General features: G+C 39.5%; 1 protein-coding gene across 8 annotated transcripts in view; it reads left to right on the top strand.

Moving 5' to 3' along the window:
- Positions 1-19,494, top strand: part of ABCC9 (ATP binding cassette subfamily C member 9) — a 71,340-nt gene that overhangs the window by 36,394 nt on the left and 15,452 nt on the right. For 5 of the 8 annotated variants that reach the window (XM_059471998.1, XM_059471999.1, XM_059472002.1 and 2 more), the window contains 14 exons: positions 624-662; positions 4,017-4,055; positions 5,896-5,997; positions 7,413-7,497; positions 7,979-8,059; positions 8,985-9,122; positions 9,697-9,822; positions 10,416-10,512; positions 11,458-11,705; positions 12,616-12,764; positions 13,528-13,597; positions 14,404-14,561; positions 16,612-16,704; positions 19,359-19,461. In XM_059471998.1, the coding sequence (XP_059327981.1) occupies positions 624-662; positions 4,017-4,055; positions 5,896-5,997; positions 7,413-7,497; positions 7,979-8,059; positions 8,985-9,122; positions 9,697-9,822; positions 10,416-10,512; positions 11,458-11,705; positions 12,616-12,764; positions 13,528-13,597; positions 14,404-14,561; positions 16,612-16,704; positions 19,359-19,461 (1,528 nt within the window). The remainder of the gene's footprint in view (positions 1-623; positions 663-4,016; positions 4,056-5,895; positions 5,998-7,412; positions 7,498-7,978; positions 8,060-8,984; positions 9,123-9,696; positions 9,823-10,415; positions 10,513-11,457; positions 11,706-12,615; positions 12,765-13,527; positions 13,598-14,403; positions 14,562-16,611; positions 16,705-19,358; positions 19,462-19,494) is intronic. The other 3 variants (XM_059472004.1, XM_059472005.1, XM_059472006.1) reach the window with 3 other exon arrangements.

Consider the following 19,494-nt stretch of genomic DNA (forward strand, 5'->3'; position numbering starts at 1 on the left):
TTTTTGCTTTTCCTGTGATAGTATCCATGGCATTTTTGCTCTCTAGCTATTCTTCACTTTCTGCTATTCTAAACATATGACCTCACTGGAGTAGCAGGTACAGTTGAAGCCAAGGCTACACTAAATTTAGTTTAATTATATATGAATTTAGGCTTTGAAGGAAGAAGAAGATGTGACCTACCCCAGTTAGTTTCTTTGAGACATGCAATGAAGGTTTTATACCATAATCAGGCATTGTTTCTCTCAGTAGTTAAAAAAAAATAAAAGGAATAAGTAGAATGTACCTTGAAATAATTCTCACAATTGTTTTGAAGGAAGTATTTGAGAAAGACTCAGATTTTTCCTAGACAAAGATATGGAACCTTGGAAAGATTAGAAAAATGAGAAATCTTAGAAACATAATAGGTACAGCTTATGAAATGTTTTGTAATTATGAATTGTGAAAAAAATATGTTTAATATTGCTCAAGAGATAGAATCATGCTGTCAGTTGGTTAACAGTCTGTTCATCACCACAACACCAAGAAACTCAGGTTTTAGCCAACACCTCAGATTTTTTTCCTTGCACACTATAATTATGATATAGCTGATGCAAACATGGTTATATTTTGCTGGTAATTTCAGACTGCCTGGCAGACAGATGAATACAGAAGGAGACTTCAGGTATTTAATTAAGTGGCTCCTGTATTTTGTAAAACTATAATAAAGGTCCTATTTACTCTTTTAAGTCCCTTTCCATGTGATTCTCCATGCATGACTAACACAGCTACTGATCCAGGGATGAAATGCAGGCTAGGTGAATTCCTTTACAAATTCAGTGGTAACAACACAGTGATTGTAAGCATGGGTAAGATTGCAGCCCCAGTTGTATTGGGACAATCCCGCAAGGCATCACTGGGATTCAAATGCCCTGTTGCTGTGGAGGCTGACTGCTGTGAGAGCTGTGTGTCCAGCTGCCGGGGTTGTCACTGCCTTGGCATCCCAGGGAAATGAAGCATGGCCATGTATCTTTCTGTAAAAGATCATGGCCAGGGCAAATCTTATGGGCTGGGTCTCAGTTTTTCCCACTTATATGAGACATGGCCCAGAAATGTGACATCCTTAGACATGGAGCTGGGTTTTTGTTTTCCCAGTGAGCAATCAGCTTGAGAGGCTTGTTAGACACTAGTGCATGGGGCTGTCTGGGTGTAGTCATTCAGCCAAGACTGTTTCAGATGAGAGTTATTTATTAATAAGTTATTTCTTAATAATTTGTGGGAATCATGCAGAGACAGGTATTCCCCTCATGCACATCAAGCCAAACAATCTTCTCAGACTGCCAATCTAACAGGGGCTAAGTGGAAACTTTTCACTTGCTACGTGTTTTTTCTACATTGAAATGGTTTCTGTGCAAACAGCTTGTTGTATACTAAATTAAAAGCTCAGGAAACACAAGAACTGTTAAATAGAGCCTCAAAAATGGCCTGTTTTGTCCTCAATTATTCAGAAGGCTCTGACAAATATTAGGAAAAGTCAATGTCCCCCTCAGAAAGATTGCCAAGAGCAACACTCACCCAAAGATTACAACCACAGGAGCTAACAGAAAGCACTGAAGGGCATAATGAGCACTGGAGGGATAAAAAAATCATCCATACAAAAGTCAGTGGCCAAAACCAGCAGAACTACCAGTTCTGGTTGCAGGCAACAGGCCTAAATTTCTCCAAACTCCTGTATGGAATTTGTGTAGATGCTTGGTCCTCATCTTGCCTCAATTTCCTGCTGATATTAGCAGAGGTAATGGCTCATTCTGTGGCTACAGGGGTACCCCAGAGATTTTGTGCATCTTCCTTCTCCTCCCTCATTATTTTGTAGAATGAGGGAATCAGGGCCTGCTCAGACATGCTTTAGTCTGTTTTAAAATATTATGAGTTACCATAAAAGTGTCTAAACTTCAACAAGAGGTCTTTTTTACTTTTCCTAAAACCTTGATTTCTATTGATTTTTGTTTTGATGTTGTTGTTAGTTTTTTCACCTTATATATTCAAAATCCTATAAAAATGACTGATTAGTTTGGCCCTTCCTACCATTTCAGACTTGAACTTACCACACCCCATTATGGGCAATATGCATATTTTATAGTACAGCTGAAAATCAGTATAAATAGCCACATTACAATAAATAAATGAACTAGAGGAAATAAATGCTAATCCCCTCAGGCAAATAAAATACCCTTTTTAGAAATCTCAGGAGCTTCAATTTCAGCCCACTCCCATGCCCTGCAATCACATCACTCTCAGATTCAGCAGGGTAATAAAGTACAAAACCAAATACTTAATCCCCTTGTTTGTGAAGGTCCCAGCTCACTAAAGGTCTTTGTGTTTATTCATGGGATTATTGGTGAATGTGGGTTCTCACAGAAATCTCATTCATAATTTGGGAGAATCAAAGTCTATTTGTCAAGCCAAGCCGGGAATGAAATTTCTAACCAAGGAAAAAGTGTTTAAGAAACAGAGCTCCTAAAATTAGTCCTTTCCCATTGAGAAAATCTGTTTTGTTATCATGGGAAGCAGATTAAATCTGGCATGGAATTGCAAGGAGTCTTGCAAGGCTTGTGGCCAGTTTTTTTACTTGTAGCTCAGAAGGTGCTCCCAAATTTATACCTGAAAGCATTTTCTCTTTTCCCTGCAGTGGTCTCCTAATAAAAGTTTGGAGGTCTTGAACAGAGCAAGTTTAGGGTTTCTTCTTCTTGTTTGCCTTCACCTAATTCCCAGTCCCTTTTCAAGCTCTTCTTAGATTTCATCTTTTGTTTTCTTGTGACTTTTTTCCCATTGTAAAGAAGACAGGAAGCTTCTGCTGAATGAGAGACCAAGTTTTAGTGTGGGACTGTCTGTTTTGAGGCTCAGTGTGTGGCTCTCTGACACTTCTGAGACTTATGTCTCAGGTGCTCTGATGCAGCACCTGCTCTGGCAATTGGTGTATGAAGAAAACAAAAGACTGTGCATTTTAGGAGGCCTGAATTATCCAAGTCCTCAGAAAGCTGATGTGCAGCACAGAAAACAACGTCTCAGTTCTGGCATTTTGGGAAGATGCTTAATCCATGAGTCTGGTATTCCTAGGACTCTGCTTGCTATTAGAATTTTTATGCTCTTTCTAGACTTGGATAGCCTGCCAATGTTTGCAGCTGCATTTACTGGTAACCCAGCAGTCAGGCACTCATTTCTGTCTCAACATAAAAGTGTTTCATCAGGAGTGTTCATAGGCCTGAGAGAAGAGGATTTGTTTATTCATGGCTTTTTTTTTAAGTCAGGAAAATAATGTTTTAGCATGAGTTTTCTACCCCTTTCCAATGCCTGTTTCAATTTACCTGGTATAATCTCTTTTAAGTTTTGCACTTTGCAGTGATGCATCCCTATGCCTGGAATGAGCATCATTGCTGGGCCAAAACCACTTTCCCTGCCATTCCAGGCTGTTGGCACTGTTAAAAATTCAATTAACAAAAAGAGGGAACTGCAAAATCATTCATGCCATTGCTAATATTTGAATGTTCTTCAGAATGTATTTCTTCACAGCTTTATGCAGCCTTAGTGCTACAAAGAGATTCAAAATCTCTGTAGGATTCTGATCCTACAGTGTAGCTGCAAACTCATCTTTACTCCAGGGGAAATTTGACATCAGTTATCAGCTTCTGCAGGCTACTGGCAGAACTGTGCGGAGAAGCTAACTTATTGCTTGCCATGCAATATTAATATTTTAATTTTTAATAGGTTTTATGATACAATTTTAGTTTTAAATACATTTTCTAACAACATAATTTGCCTGTTTAGCCACTATGCCTTGTAGATACGAAACTGTCACATTTCAAGTAGTATTATGGTTTTGCTTAGACCTGGTTTGTTTTCCCTTCAAGAACATAAAAACCCAGACTTATGTTGAGTTTTTAAAGTATGTCATTAACTCCAGGTTCACTGTGTGTAAAACTAGCACAGAATGTTGTTTTTTATTTCCTGCTTACTAAATGTCATTTACCATAACTTACAGTGTAAATGAAACTGAACCTTCTTTTGAAGCATCCAGAAGGTATTATTTCTTTTCTAGTGTATCATAAAACAATCATTAATTTCTTCAGAATTTCCCCAAATCCTCATCTTTGTGCTCTCAAGCCATCTCCATGTTTCCTTACCATGTTGATAATTGTTTCCTGTGGGATTAATTGATAGACTGTGCAAATCCAGTGGATCCCACACTTCCCCAGCCAGTGAACCACTACCTCTGTCTCTTGTCTGAAAGATGCTCAGCTCCCATCTGACCACAGTGGGAGTTCAGTGTGCTCCTTGCTATGCAAGGCAGAATCTCTGTGTATGAGGCATAATTAGGTGTCTCCTTCCACATGTTTTTGAGTTTTCTGCCCAGCACCTGGTTCCCCATGGTGCCTAATCTGGGATGGGATGGAGCAGGGCACAGAGGGAGCCAGCTCAGCTCCAGCTGAAGACAAGCAGGGACTCCACCCCTGGCTCCAGGTTTAAAAGAAGGACAAACTCCACTAAAAGTATGTCATAAATGAGAGAGAGGTAGTGGCACACAGAGCTGTGGTTGGGAGCCACACCAGGGTTTGCTGCCCCATAATCTTGAGGATGTATTTCATATGAGTGCATATGAACAGCTAAAACTCCTGGAAGTTTTGGGATATTTCTGACAGCTTCTAACCAGCTGTTTCTCCTGCCTTAGCACCCCTCTCTCAATAGTAGATCCTACATGCTTGAAGCTAAGCAAATGTTTTGGTGGAAGCAATACCATCAAAGAGACAAAGCAAAGGAACCTCATTGTGGTCTTCCAGAAACAGCATGGAGCCTAAAGAATAGATAGAGAGAGACTCTTGACAAGGGCCTGGAGTGATAGGACAAGGGGAATGGCTTCACACTGACAGAGAGCAGATTTAGATTGGATATTAGACAAAACTTCTTTATTGTATGTGTAGTGAGGCCTTGGCACAGACTGCTCAGAAGCTGTGGCTGCCCCATCACTGGAAGTGTTCCAGGCCAGGTAGGATGGAGCTCTGAGCAAGCTGGGCTAGTGGAAGGTGTCCCAGCCCATGGAAGGGGTTGGAACAAGATGATCTTTAAGGTCCCTTCCAATGCAGGCCATTCCATGATTCTATAAGTGTTCAGATCCATGAGCTGGTACCAGTTCACACCTCCTTCCTCACATTACCTTGGACATCTCAGAAAAATTTCTGAAAATACATGACTATTTTTGCTGCTGTACCTTGGAAAAAAAGACAGCAGTAAAGAACATTCATGCCCCTATTGACAAATGTCAATAGGCATTTAGACACATTTAAGGTATGTCTAATAAATCCTTGGGAGGCTACCCATGATTTCTTCCCAATCTGTATTAAACTGCCCTCTTTTCCAATATCATTGAGGATCTAATAACCTGAAAGGAAAAAAAATATTCACTGAGAAAAAAGTATTTATATGTGTGGCCACATAAAATAATCTCACACTTCAGAAAGCAGCAAGTCAAGCGTGCCATTTGAATAGTGCTTTTTTTCTCTCTGTTTTCATATTAGAGAAAATAATGCCAAATACCTATTCCTGTGAGAATTTAATATTTCTAGTATAATTTATAATTTGCTTTTGGATTTGAATTGCAATTACTAGATTGAGGTAGGTACCAGCCTTTTATAGGAGAATAGAATGCAACCCAGAGTGTAGATTTTGCCATCAGGGGAGAGAGCGGGTGCTGTTCTAACAAAAGCATCGAATTTAAAACTCTTCCCTTCTTTTTGTTTTGCTTATGTGTTTCCCTGTGTTTTTCTGAATGCACATTCATGAAATTAACTTTAAAAAACCTGATTATCAGACATTTTATGGTGTGAGGGATTTGTTTCTTACCAAAACTCTGTGTCTGTCTGCAGTAGGAACAGGTACTCTGTGGCTTATGCAGCTCAGAAGCCGTGGCTGCTCAATGCCACCGTGGAGGAGAACATCATCTTTGGCAGCCCCTTTAATAAGCAGAGGTAAATATCCACCTCCTTGCAAAAACACCTGGCAGCTCCTTTTAAAGAGGGCTTTTTGGCATCTTCTGGAGGATGTTTGTAGATTCTGGAAAATACCAATCAGTGAATGATTGATATTTTTGAAAAAATGGTCGATATTATTGAAAAAAATAAATCACCTGTGGTGGATTTAGCTGACATGACTCAGAGGAAGGTTTCTGGTTGAAGCCAGGGTGCTCCTCTAGCCGGTGCACATGTCCAAGATGTTTGTGAGAAATCCCACAGTGGCAGCGGCTCTCCATAGAATACAGCTGAAGCCATATGTGTAATTTCCAAGGTGAGATAAATCCCACCTCTGGAGCCTACTTATGTAATTTTCTTTTGTTTAATGGAGCCCAAGGTTGCCAAAGGACTCTGAAAACAGAGATTCTAGGCATGTTTCCATTGAGTTTATGTGCTAATCCTGCTGTGATCAAGTTACTGGAGCAGCCACTTTCCAAAAACAGCATTTATGAAGATGTGGTGCCTCTGGGGAATGGCCTTAATTCTTCCTTTAGAAATACAGGAGAAAGAAGTGTGAAAGCTGAGATGCACAGCTTCTATTGTGCCTACCCAGCACCTGCTTCTTCCAGCCTTCTAAAAGGTCAATTAAGAAATGTGGAAAAAGTGACTGGACCTAAGGAAAACAAATTGCTGATGTTTTCAAAGGCAACACTCTCTCTGTTTTCAGTTACTGAAAATACACCCAGTAGCTCTCAGTCTGTGCTGTTTAAGATGTATGACTCCATTCTGGCTTGATAAAACCTAAGCATGACCAAATGCCTTAAAATCCAGAAAAGCACCAACATTTCAGGGACCAGATTCTTCAGCCACTGCATCCATCAGCTTGTTTCACTAGTTTCAAAGGGGCAAGGCTTAATTTCAGTACTCATATAGTCTGATCCCAGCTGCTTATCAGCAGATCACCTGCTACAGACCCAGAGATGTCACCAAAATTTTTTCAAAATTTTGCAAGTGGTTTGCTGGTTCTGGTAAGACCAGAAGCACTTTAAGGATACTTTGTCCTGTAACATCACTCCAAAGAAAATGAAGAGGCACTTAAAGGGGGAGCATAAAAACTCAATGGAAAACAGAATGGAACATTCTGGAGTCCAACAAAACAACTCCATGATAGGGAGGAATGTATTCAATAATTTACATAATTAAAAAGCAGTCTTGCCAATAAAGGCTTCTAATAAAGATGCATTTTTTTAATAATGCTTCATTTACAATGCTCTAGGATTATTCCTCAATAATCATTTTGCCCTACTTATTTTAACAATTATTCATCCATCACAGAGCAATAAAAACTTCGTGGTGACATCTACCTGGAGGTTTTTGTGTGAGCAGAGTGAGTGGCTGGGTAAACAATTGCAATGACCACGTTGTTTTTCCAGGTACAAGGCTGTTACAGATGCCTGTTCTCTGCAGCCTGATATTGACTTACTGCCATTTGGTGACCAGACAGAAATTGGAGAAAGGGTAAATAATGTGAATGCTTTAATCTCTGCTTGGCCTTTGTATTAAGAAGATACTACCTGATGTCACTCAGACAGTTCTAGTCTGTATTGGGCTGCCAGACTGGTAAATAATTGTAATTCACCAAGGGTTACTACCCAAAAAATTTGAAATCACTTCAGCTTTTTCAGCTATTTCTCAAATGGGATTTCTTGACCAAGGTCTCCCATATTTTGCTTGCAGAATTTGATGCTGGTATTGATTACATTTGCAATCTAAAAAGCCTACTGTGCTCAGAGCAGCTCTTCATAATTTACACTTATGCATGAATAATAACTTTTCTTCTGATATTATATGAGGACTATGCCCGTTTATCAATAGAATTAGCATTTTAATGAAGTTTTTTATTTACTATAAATCCTATCATTATAAAAAATCACATTTCCAAAGGCCTGTCATAAGGTTTATTCAAAGATGCCTATTTCTGATCCATTTGAATCATTAGGGGATTAATTTAAGTGGAGGCCAACGACAGAGAATCTGTGTAGCTCGAGCACTCTACCAGAACACCAACATTGTCTTCTTGGTAAGGTTTTTCTTTTTCACATGGAGCATGCAAAGTTAGTAAAAAACTGTAATTCCATATATTTAGTTTATATTTAGAAGACCTATGGGGACCTGTATTCAACTCCAAAACCAAGCTATAGAGAGGCAGCATCAAAACATCCTGGGAGACTGATGAAGGTGGGAATTTCTGCACAGATGTACACTGGAAGAGTGGAACAGATTGTCTTAACTCCTTCTTGCTCTCAGGGATGACCTGCTATCAGGAGAGTCCCACAGAAATCAGCAGGATTAATGATAAGGAGCCATAATGAACAGTCTGAGGGCTCAGCACTCTCCTGCAAAGTCCTGTGGAGTTGGACAGCCTTTCCCTTTTCTGATATTACTTTCAAGGCATATTAGGAATTTCAGGAGGTTCATGAAGAGGCTGTTTGAGCCTCTTCAAAATTAAGGAGAGACTTCTTGAAGAAAAAGTGTTTACATATTGATATCCTTATCTGAATGTTGCCTTATTTCCAGCCACACTCACTCACTGTAAAGACCAAGCACATACGTAGTTTAGTTTGGAGGAAATGAGAAGAGTTGCTAACTCTGCTTTAATTTTCCTGTGCCAGTTTCACCCCAAAATTGGGCCCAAGTTTGGCTTTGGATCCTGGCATTTTCAAATTTGGATGGGAAATTTCAGTTCTGGTGTTCCTGCACTCTGTCAGTGAGGCACCAGCACTACACACAGCCAGACACAAGAAATGAAACTGAGTCCATTGCTGTGAACTGAAGAACAGTGGATTCCAGCTTACTGGAGCACAGCCCTCTGACTTGGCCCTAGTCACTAGAGAGAAATGAAACATCAATAAAGACAGATGCTTCCTAGTTTAAAAATACTATTTTAGGGAAAAACCTCACTTTTGTATCCTGTTCTAATATTTTTCAATTTGATGTGGTTGCAGGATGACCCATTCTCTGCACTGGACATTCACTTAAGTGATCACTTAATGCAGGAAGGGATTTTGAAGTTTCTGCAAGAAGACAAGAGGACTCTTGTTCTGGTGACACATAAATTACAATATCTGCCACATGCTGACTGGGTAAGAGAAGAGGTACCAGGGGAAAATTTGCTAAGGTTTATTGCCAGAAGCAGGGATCAGGATGTTATTGAAAAATTGAAAAATTCCCAGCAGAGTTGAAGTTTCATTCAGAGGCTTGCAACTCTAAGCAGTCTTGGCAATTCCTGAAGTTAACATCATAACATTTAATGGGGTTATTGCTTTTCTCTGCAACACAGTCCCTTAATTCTGTATGCCATGTGGCTAACTGCCACTTCAGCTAACAGAGATTTTATAGTGGAAGAACTATTTTATTTTTACATTGTTTAAGTTTTTTGTTCATTAAAAGGCCTGGAGAATTTTGTTTTAATTGCAACTGTCTATCCCTTCTTTTCAATGCTTTTTCCTGTCTGATGTGCAGGAAAACATTACTTATACAAGTTTCAGTTTATGAGCTGTGCCAGCAAACTTAAGAAGTTATTAATAAAATATTGAATAAAACGAAGACAGAAATTTGCATAATGGTGTTGTCACTAATGGTGAGACATATCTTGTAGGATCCAGGTCAGTGATTATGGTATCTGTGTTGCTGAGTGCTGGGTGCTTTCTCCCCTAGATCATAGCAATGAAGGATGGAATGGTGCTTAGAGAAGGGACACTAAAGGATATCCAAAACAAGGATGTTGAGCTATATGAACATTGGAAAACTCTGATGAATCGCCAAGATCAAGAGTTGGAAAAGGTAAATAGAGCATTTAGGCAAGGATGACTTTTCTGCAAAGAAATATTTGTCATTCAATTTCAAAGAAACCCAAACCATGCCTGAAGCACATGACCTGTAAGCAGTTTTAGGGGCTGCAATAGATTGTCCACGAAGTGTGTGTTATATCCATCATGGATGGTTTGTAAGCACATCTTAGCCAAGAAACCCTTGGAAATGTGGCGCACAACTGATACTTTGGTAGGGCAAGGGTTGGACCCAGAAACTTCCTATAGTATCTCTTATCCTTTTATTCTGTTATTGCCATGAACATTTAGGATTCTCTAAAGACTATTTTTGAAGTTTTTTCCATTCCAGAAGAGAGGGAGTGAAAGAATGGCAGAGAGAGGGAAAGAAGTGGGCAAAGTTGAATTCTCTGAAATTTAAATTGAAAAGTACTGTGTTTTTTCCATTCTGTAAGTTAAATGATCCATATAAAGTCTCTTTGAGATTACTGCAAGTACTACTATGATTGTTGAACAGCTAAGCTCTCAAATTAATAAATGATCTTTCAAATGAATAAAATATATTATTAATAAATAATAATAATAATGATGATAACCTAATTATTCAAGGATATGGAAGCTGACCAGACAACTCTTGAGAGAAAAACCCTTAGAAGGGCCATGTATCCCAGAGAATCCAAGTCACAACTGGAAGATGAAGATGAAGGTTTGTTTTACAATTTCACTTTATTTAATACAATTTTTCATTGCCTTTCTACTTTAATAGCTGGCAGTTCTTAGCAGCAAAGTGTAACTCTATTGATGACACTTATTAGTGGAAAGTCCAACATTTTGACCTGTTTACAATAGGACTTGTTCAAGGGATTGTCCATATATTTCCCTAAACATCATGCAGAGATAAGGATGTGTCAAAACAAGTTAATGTCTTTGCTAACTCACAGTGCCTGGAGTTATTGTGGGATGAGGTAGAAGTACATTAAAAACAACATTAAAACAATATTAAAAATTGTAAAGGAAAAAAAATGTGGTAGCTGTTAAGAGCATGTGAACATTTCCTTTCCTTGGGGAAATTTCCCTCCTGCAGGGCTGTGAGATATATATTCTTATTATCTGCAATAAAAGAAACATTTCGTGTTTATACATCTCTGAAATATATTTTTTCCATAGCAGAAATCTTCCACCATTTGTGTTTCAATAGCACGTGATCAGTTATCATTTTAGTACTATTGACTGAAGAGAAAATTGAACTTGTTCAGGCAAACAGATGATGAAGAGTCTGGATGGAAAAGTTTGGAGAGTTTTCTAAAATCTTCCAAATTGCTCTTCTGACTATATAATAAAAGCTGATGAACAGGTTGGGAAAGGCCTGGTCTCTGCTCCAAATAATAAGTAGTGAAGACTTGGTTTATAAAAACTTTTTCTTAACAAAACTGTGACAAGTCAAAGACTGGCAAACTATAGAATAGCTAAAGAGTGCAGGGGAAGTCTTATGAAAATATGTCTGAAGTGTTTGCTGTTCTTAAATGACAAATTGAATTTTGGCTTTAAAATTTAAAGTCAAAGCAGAAGACAAAATGCCCAACAAATCCAGTAAAACAAGGTATAGTTATTATTGAATCCATGCTAACTTGGTCAAATGTCTGAGTCACAGAGGAGGAAGAGGAAGAAGATGAAGATGATAACATGTCAACTGTCTTGAGGCTCAGGACAAAGATGCCATGGAAAACCTGTTGGAGATATCTAACCTCTGGAGGATTTTTCTTGCTCTTTCTGATGATTTTCTCCAAGTTGTTGAAACACTCAGTTATTGTGGCCATAGATTACTGGCTTGCTACATGGACATCCATGGACAATGCAAACGAAGCCAGGAATGCTGATGAGGATAAGAGCAAAGAGAAGGTGAGCCAGATATTGGAGCCTGACAGGGGAAAAAAATGAAAAAAAAACATGTTCTAAAGTAATTTTTTGCTTTTCATCTAAAAGCCAGCTGGATTGAAATCACCGGTAGATTATTATACAGGATGAATGGATTCTTAATGTTAAAATAAGGCAATTCAAATTTTATCAATAATTTTGACAATTTAGAACTCAAACAGAATAATATTTGAGGGTAGAAAAATAACTGACCTTTCAAAGTAAGGAGCCTTATACTAAACTTTTCCATCTGGATTTTACAACTGGTCTTCTAAGTCAATGACCCCACTTTCCTAAGTACTGGCTGTCAAGTAGTTTTTTCCTGCCAGAAAAATAATAATGGAAGTCTTCAATTGTTCTGCTAAAGCACAATCTGCTTATAGCTGTAAATTTGACTCAAGTACAATATCTCTAGATCTACTAGACTTTCAGAAGGTTTAAATGTGCTATAACCCTGGCAGATCAGTTTAGGATTTGCCCTGTGAATTTCATAATGCTTGAACTTACTAAAGTGGAACTTTCCAACATCTCTCAAATGCCTTAATTCTTGAGAGGTTCTACTCAGTTTCCCTGTTTCTTGGCTAACAATCCTTTCTTTTTGTCCACATAATCAGTCTTCACAGCTCTAAGAGCTACCATTTCAAGGTCTTGAGGGGTAGAATAGAGTGAGGGATCTTAGGCCTGCCAGGACTTCTAATTATGTGGACTTAGTGAATTGCAGTTCCATCACTGCAGTTCCATCATATTTCTTTTATTTCTCAAAGATGATATATAATTATCTAATACAAGAGATCAGATATAGTAGCTGATGGGCACCAGGTACCTTGGGAACTTCCTAGCAGAAAAGAAAAGAGGGTGTTTCTTTCTAGGATTGATGTATTTGTCATTCCATTAGACTTATCATGTAGCTGTCTTCAGCATCCTCTCTGGAGCTGGGATTGTCCTTTGCCTCATCACATCCCTGACTGTGGAGTGGATGGGCCTCACAGCAGCCAAGAACCTGCATCACAATCTCCTCAACAAGATCATCCTTGGACCAATCAGGTACAGCAAAAATGATGTCCCTGGAAAGCTATATGGTCTAAACCTGTCCTCTTTGCAGCTGCAAGGGTACTCCCAGGAAAAGCTCTTGAATTTGACCTGTTTCCTTCAAGGCATCAGAAAGAGATAACCATGGCGGAGGGGGAAACATTCCATGAGAGAACATGTGAAATTTTGCCCCTGTTTTCTATCTGGCTGAAATGTTTCAGAAAGCTGGCACCCCTTCAGGGCTGGGGGCTCAAGGACAGCTCTGAGGGCAGTTCAGGCTCCAGTATACCCAGCTCCAGCTCTGAGCAATGGCCATGGTGTCAAACCATGTGGGCACCAAGGCTTCTTCTGTGCATAATACCCAGGGTCTCACAGGCAGCAGAATGGCCAAAGGATGCCTGAATAACAAATGAATTTATCACAGTACTTCCATGAAACATCTGGGGTTAGTGCCCATAAGAAGGAGGCTGAGCAGCAGCCAAGAACAGGCTGTGATCTTTGGAAGAGATCTTAAATCCTGATGGAGCAAGAAGGAAAGATCAGGACACAAGAGAGCTGGTTTGTGGAAGAGGAGACAATTTTTTTTTTCAGGGGAAAGTGCCAAAAGAAGCATTTAGACAGTCAAGATGCAGATAAGACGATCTGGCATGTTATTCATGTTTATTGCTTTGTTTTAGACAATGGCTGTACACAGCTCTGTGTTCTGTCTGACTGGACTTTAAATTCCAAACCTGGAATTCCTCTACAGGTTACTTTTTGGTTTTAATTTGTCCAACAGGTTCTTCGACATGACTCCGCTGGGGCTAATTCTGAATCGCTTCTCTGCTGACACAAATATCATTGATCAGGTAGATGTAGCAGTACATTCTATTATCCTGACTCTGCAAATTTCCACGTAGATCTGAATAAGATGATGTACTAAAATATTCAGTAGAGAAGGGCATAGCAAAACCAGGCTCTGGGAATGATAATAGGGACACTCAAAAAGTACAACATTCGTAGTAATGAGAGCAAGTAACCTTTAAAATAAACATAGTGGGAGGTGGTGGCTCTTCATTTCTTCATATGCAGAGTGGTTGATTCTGTTGGAAGATCTGGATTAAGAAAACAACAGATTTTGGACTTGAAACATGAAAGACAGTAAAATATAACAGCTTTGAATATATGGGAGTAGGTGTGAGAAATAAATGTTCCACCATGGCTGTCAGAACTTGTGGATTTAAAGCATCCAGGGAGAAGAGCTTTCACTATGACTGTGCATTAAAATTTTTGGATGAACAATAATCCTGAATGTAAGGTTGATGGAAATATGGAATAAAAATTATGAGACTCTGAGACAGAGCATTCTACTTCTCTAAATATCTGGCATATCAAGAACAATTTTCTCGTCCTTGCCTGATATATAAATGAGGTGGAAATGGCTCCTATTTCCCCATGATCTTTAAAACTCTGACCTTAGAAAACAAAAACCTACTGACTCATTTTTTAACTCCTGTACATTTGGCTATGAGACCCACAGAAACGGAAAGACTCTTGATATTGGGAGAACATCAATGAGTATCTAGTGGTATTATGTCACTTTTCTGATAGGAAAAGGTGTATAGTGGTGCTACCAGGATTTTTTTCTTCATGGATGTTTTTCACTTCCCTCTAGCACATCCCCCCCACACTGGAGTCTCTGACCAGATCCACCTTGCTGTGCCTGTCAGCCATTGGGATGATCTCCTATGCCACTCCATGGTTCCTTGTGGCCCTTGTGCCCCTGGGCATAGCATTTTATTTCATCCAGAAATACTTCAGGGTTGCCTCCAAGTACGTATTAAAGAACCGTCCTGAAAGTTTCCTCCATGAAATATTCTACATAAGAACTGTGATGGAATGTGAGGTTGTAGGAGCTAAAAAAGAGGGAAATGGCCATGGCATCCTGCTTTTGATCTTGATGCATGAGTTTGAGACATGCACTGGGGGATATTTCCAACTGACCTGGCTACAAATGGGGTATCTGGGGAAGTAACACCAACTGAATGCATTTGTTTGGCTCTAGAGTGAGATGAACATGAAGTTTGTTTATCAGCTGAGCTTGCATCTGGTCAAAACTCCTCCTTGACATTTGAGTATTAGTAGAGAACAGAAAATATTTCCCTGTATTAACATCAATCATGGTTTTTCCTTCATATTGGGGGAAAAACTCCACAGAAAGTCATTTTCACTGTAGAGTGTTCCATATTCAGGGTGACTTGGCTGGGTGTAAAGAGTACAGTTTTTTCAGTAAAATGAGAGTCATGCTTCTGATGCTAAATTTATTCTATAATTTCATAAAACATCTTCAGGAAGCCAGATTTTCTTAAATTCAGTCCCTTAGTCTTTTGTTATCAGACAGAATCTTCCAAGATTTATTTAGAAGAAAACTCTGTAATCAGAATTCACAAAGCAGAAATGTTTAAATCTGAAATACGTTGCTTAATTTCTCTGAGATTTTTCAGAAACCTTGTTCTTGCCCTACCAAACCTCCAAAATGAAGCTGGGTGTGGTAGTACACCAGATCTCAAGGTGGCTGACAAATCAGGAGACCTGGTTTTCACTCTCAAATTATTCTGTTAAATTAAACTTTTTAAAATCAATTGAGATGTGACTTGTGTTCTTTTGATGGACAATAGAAATGAAAACATCCCATTTATTTCCCTAAAAATTAGTCTTGGGAAATGTAGGATGAAGGAATAGCTTCAGCCAGTGTTTGTAACTCACTTGCATGCAGTCCTTTGCAGGCATATAAGCCTCAATAATTTTTAGAAATGCAAATATTTACAATATTTCTTGCAGCACTTTGACTCTTTGTTGTATTTTCCATTACATCTTTCAAAAACTTCTGTGTATTTTCCATCATAAATTTGAAAGATATTTATCATCAAAACATCAGCAGCAAATTCAGTTCTGCGCACTGCAACATTCAGCAACATCAAGCAGTTTTTTCTCCTAGCCTATCTAATACAGTGGGCAAAATTTTTAGGCTTTTGATAACGAGTTTTAATCTCTAATGAGCTGGACTTTCTTCTGTTTGTACAACTGGCTGCTATGACAATGGCAGAATGTTACAGAAAGATGTAATTTTTTATTCTGTGGTTTGGAAGATGTTCCTCTTTTAAAAGACTGGAATTTTTTGGACTTAAATATTGTTGCTCCATGCAGGTCTTGGAAGTGTCATTGCTGAGTAATTAGGGAAATTTATCACTAATATTATTTCTCTGTCAGTGCTGTCTCTGCTACAACCAATGTTAACAGCACAAAGAGAAGATCTGCTATCATCTGAAATACTTTACTTTCAGCATTAGTACTTCCAGATATGGAAAATGAGGCCAGGTTTATGTGGAAATACAGCTTTTTTTGTTAGGTCAGTTATTGTCATAAAATATATAAACAGACCCTATTACATACCTGACCTAAGAGTCACAAATAACATGCTATAAAGTTTAAAATCAATGGTTTTCAATTTATTTAATTTCATTAACATATCAGAATCTGTGAGAATAAAATGTAATGACGATCTATCTAAAATGGATATAGCAGGTTTTTATCCAGGAGAGACATGATAATGTCATTATCCCTAGGGGGCAAATAGAAGCTTAAAGTGACCAAAAGTAGATGGAAAGGGCAGCAGGGAGATGATTCAAAGGCTCCTGTGGCCAAAAAAAAGGAATGTTATATTCCCGTTCCAGTGTCTTTCTGTACTATAGAAATTTTGTGTGATCCTGAAAAGAATATGTGCAATACATAAAATATCTGTTCTTGTCTGCTGTGCAGCAAAATTTCTACAGACAGAAATGTTTGCATTGTAATGGGCATCTGTTGTTTTTTGTACTCCCAGGGACCTCCAGGAACTTGATGACAGCACCCAGCTCCCTCTGCTGTGTCACTTCTCTGAGACAGCTGAAGGCCTTACCACCATCAGAGCATTCGGGTAAAATTTGTAAAACAAATTATTACAGGGAGGCTTGAGGGTGAGGCCAGCCTGTTCAGCTTCCTTGGAGCATGTCTGAGGGCCAGCTATTGAATTTGAAGAACTTTATTCAGCTATTTAGGAAAAAGTTAATGAATTTTTTTCATGTTGCTTTGCCTCTTAAACATTTTGCATATTTTCAGTAGCACATGTATTGGTGTTGCACTGATTTAAAGATTATTACATTTTTAGGATATGATATTTAAATTTTAAATGAGTCTATTTTAACCATTCCCTTAACTTGAGCAGCCGGGAGCTGTATTTTGCCAAGCAGGCAGAGGCATTGCCCCTTCAAACCCCCTGCTATATCCAAGTGTCCCTGAATCAGTTCTGTGTTTAACCCACTCCAAGCAAGGAGACATCATTTTGGTGCTCTCCAACTGAAAGGCAGTGTGCAACTTGAGAGAGTTTCCAAGAAAACTGCAGCAGAACAGAACTTGATTTGAATATTTTAAAACCTCCCTTTGTTAATCAAAACTGAGAAATCAGTTCTGTAAGATCCAGGGAGTTTTTCCAGCTTTCCATGCATACATTTTCTCTCTACTACCTGAAATATAGGCCAAACTCTCCTATGTTCACTCCATTATGGTGCTGACTGTCAAAGTGCCAGCTTGAGGTTTTTTCCCAGTAAGTGCACCTTGCACCCATTCTGCACTATGCAGAATTCCAAACCAGAGCAGATCCCACTGCAATGACATTTCCACACCTATTTGATCAGCTTCAGGCTGTTTCCTCACATCAAGCTAAGCTTTAGGACCTCAGCTGTTAGCACACAGTGTTGCAGTAAGGCATGTTGTGTTGTAGAAGTGTGAGCAAAACCACTGTTGTGTTGTAGAAGTGTGAACCAGTGGTCAAGCTTTAACTAGTTTCATCAACAAAATGATGTATTGAAACTGGAAGTCATCATTAGGGCCTGATGCTGATGTATGCTGAGTACTTCTCAAGAGGTTCAGAGTGGCCTTTCATGACCTGAGGAAGGTTATGAACCTGAGGTTATCTCCTGAACAAGCTGAAGGAGCTTAGCACTTTCTGAGTGGTTCAACTCTTTTTTGCCACACAAAAAGGTAACGTGGGCTTGGATGGCAGAGAGCAAAAGGCACCTGAGGGCACCACAACAATTGAGTTTTTCAGGATTTCTGGTGCTAATCAAAGCCATTTCATTTCCCTGCCTGTGCTCCACTGCCCACCAAACCTGAAGTCTCCTGCATTTATTGTCTGCAAGTTTCTTTTTACTGCTGGTGCTGTTAGTCATTCTCTGCAGCTTGGGTTCAGTATGTTCCAGGATAAAACTGAGCAGCTCCTCACATAACTTACCGCAAAGCAGTACTGTTGGATCAGAGAACAATCTCAGTGACCTTTGCTGTTCGTCATCTGACAGGATAAAAGTCTGAAAGTGCCCAGAAGATGAGCTGAACGTGGATGAAAACACAGATTGAGTGTGTCAGATTTTCCATTAGGAGAGCAGGAATTTTGCTGCCAGGAAAGCAGATGAGCAGAGTAGTCAGTGCATCCTTGTTCCTCCCCACATCGCATCATTACTGTTACCAGTTGTTCTGGGGAGGTTGCTTGTCCTGTTTACAAGCTGTGCAGAGGGAAATGAAATATCAGCAGGAAACAGCAGGAAAAAAAGGAATTTTCTGGAAGAAAAGACATTAGAGGTGCTTCACAGCAGGGCCCCTACACTTTGAAATGGAAGATAAACAGACACTGAGCTGCTGAAGTTCAGCTGGTTTAATCAAGTGAGGGTATTCACCAGACAATAGACTATGATTTCAAACAAAATTATTTCCATCTGACTCTGCAAGGCACCATGCATTTAACATTAGCACCAACAGAGATTTCCTCCTGCCCTCCCAAATGTACCTCAGCTCTTCAGCACTCTGGCATCCTTGCACTATTTTTTAAATGTGATGGGCATTGTGTGGGGGAGAGAGGAACAAGTGGCAGTGGAGGTAACACCACTCATTTTTCTAATTTAGAGGTGATCCTTAGCTCTCCCTGATTGTACTTTCCCAGTTGCTTAGGCAAAGTGTGACTGGCTGAGAAAACAGCTGAACTGAGTAGCTGAAAGGTTTGATTTACAGATCATTCTACATCCATATTAGTTGAAACTTCAGGGATGTTACCCCTGTTGAAGAGCCCTGCAGCTGGCCAGGTAACTTCTGAAGTGTCATTAAGCTGACTTAAGCTGACGGGTGAGCCGTCTGCCCTTGCTAGTGACCTGTGAGGAGGAGCTGAGAGGCCACAGCAGCACTCATCTGTGGGAGGAGTGGACTACAATCCACAGCTATAAAAGGTGGATCAGCTCTAGGAAACCAAACCTGTCCCAGCACCCTGGCATTGCAATTTCTTTGAGGGGACAGTCTCTGGTCCAAACCCTAGTCCAACAGAATTGCTTGTCAACCAAATCCTGACTCCACGTGTCGCTCTGGCTCTGGGGAGCTGTGGCAGCAGATGGACGTTCTTAGGGAAGAGCTTTTAACCCAAACTTTGGCAAAAACAGAAGGGCAAAAAGTTTTGGGCTGGGTGGAGGGAAGGCAGAGCAGAATTAAGGCTTTACCCTTTTGTGTGTGAGTGCGTAATGTGTTGTAATGTAACAACTTTGGTCTCGGCAGGCACGAAGCCAGATTTAAACAACGTATGCTGGAGCTGACGGACACGAACAACATTGCCTACTTATTTCTGTCAGCTGCCAACAGATGGCTGGAGGTCAGGACGGTACGTTCAATTTTGTCCCAGCCATGGTTTTGA

Source organism: Ammospiza nelsoni, chromosome 5 (genome assembly GCF_027579445.1).
Source record: "Ammospiza nelsoni isolate bAmmNel1 chromosome 5, bAmmNel1.pri, whole genome shotgun sequence".
Lineage (NCBI taxonomy): Eukaryota > Metazoa > Chordata > Aves > Passeriformes > Passerellidae > Ammospiza > Ammospiza nelsoni.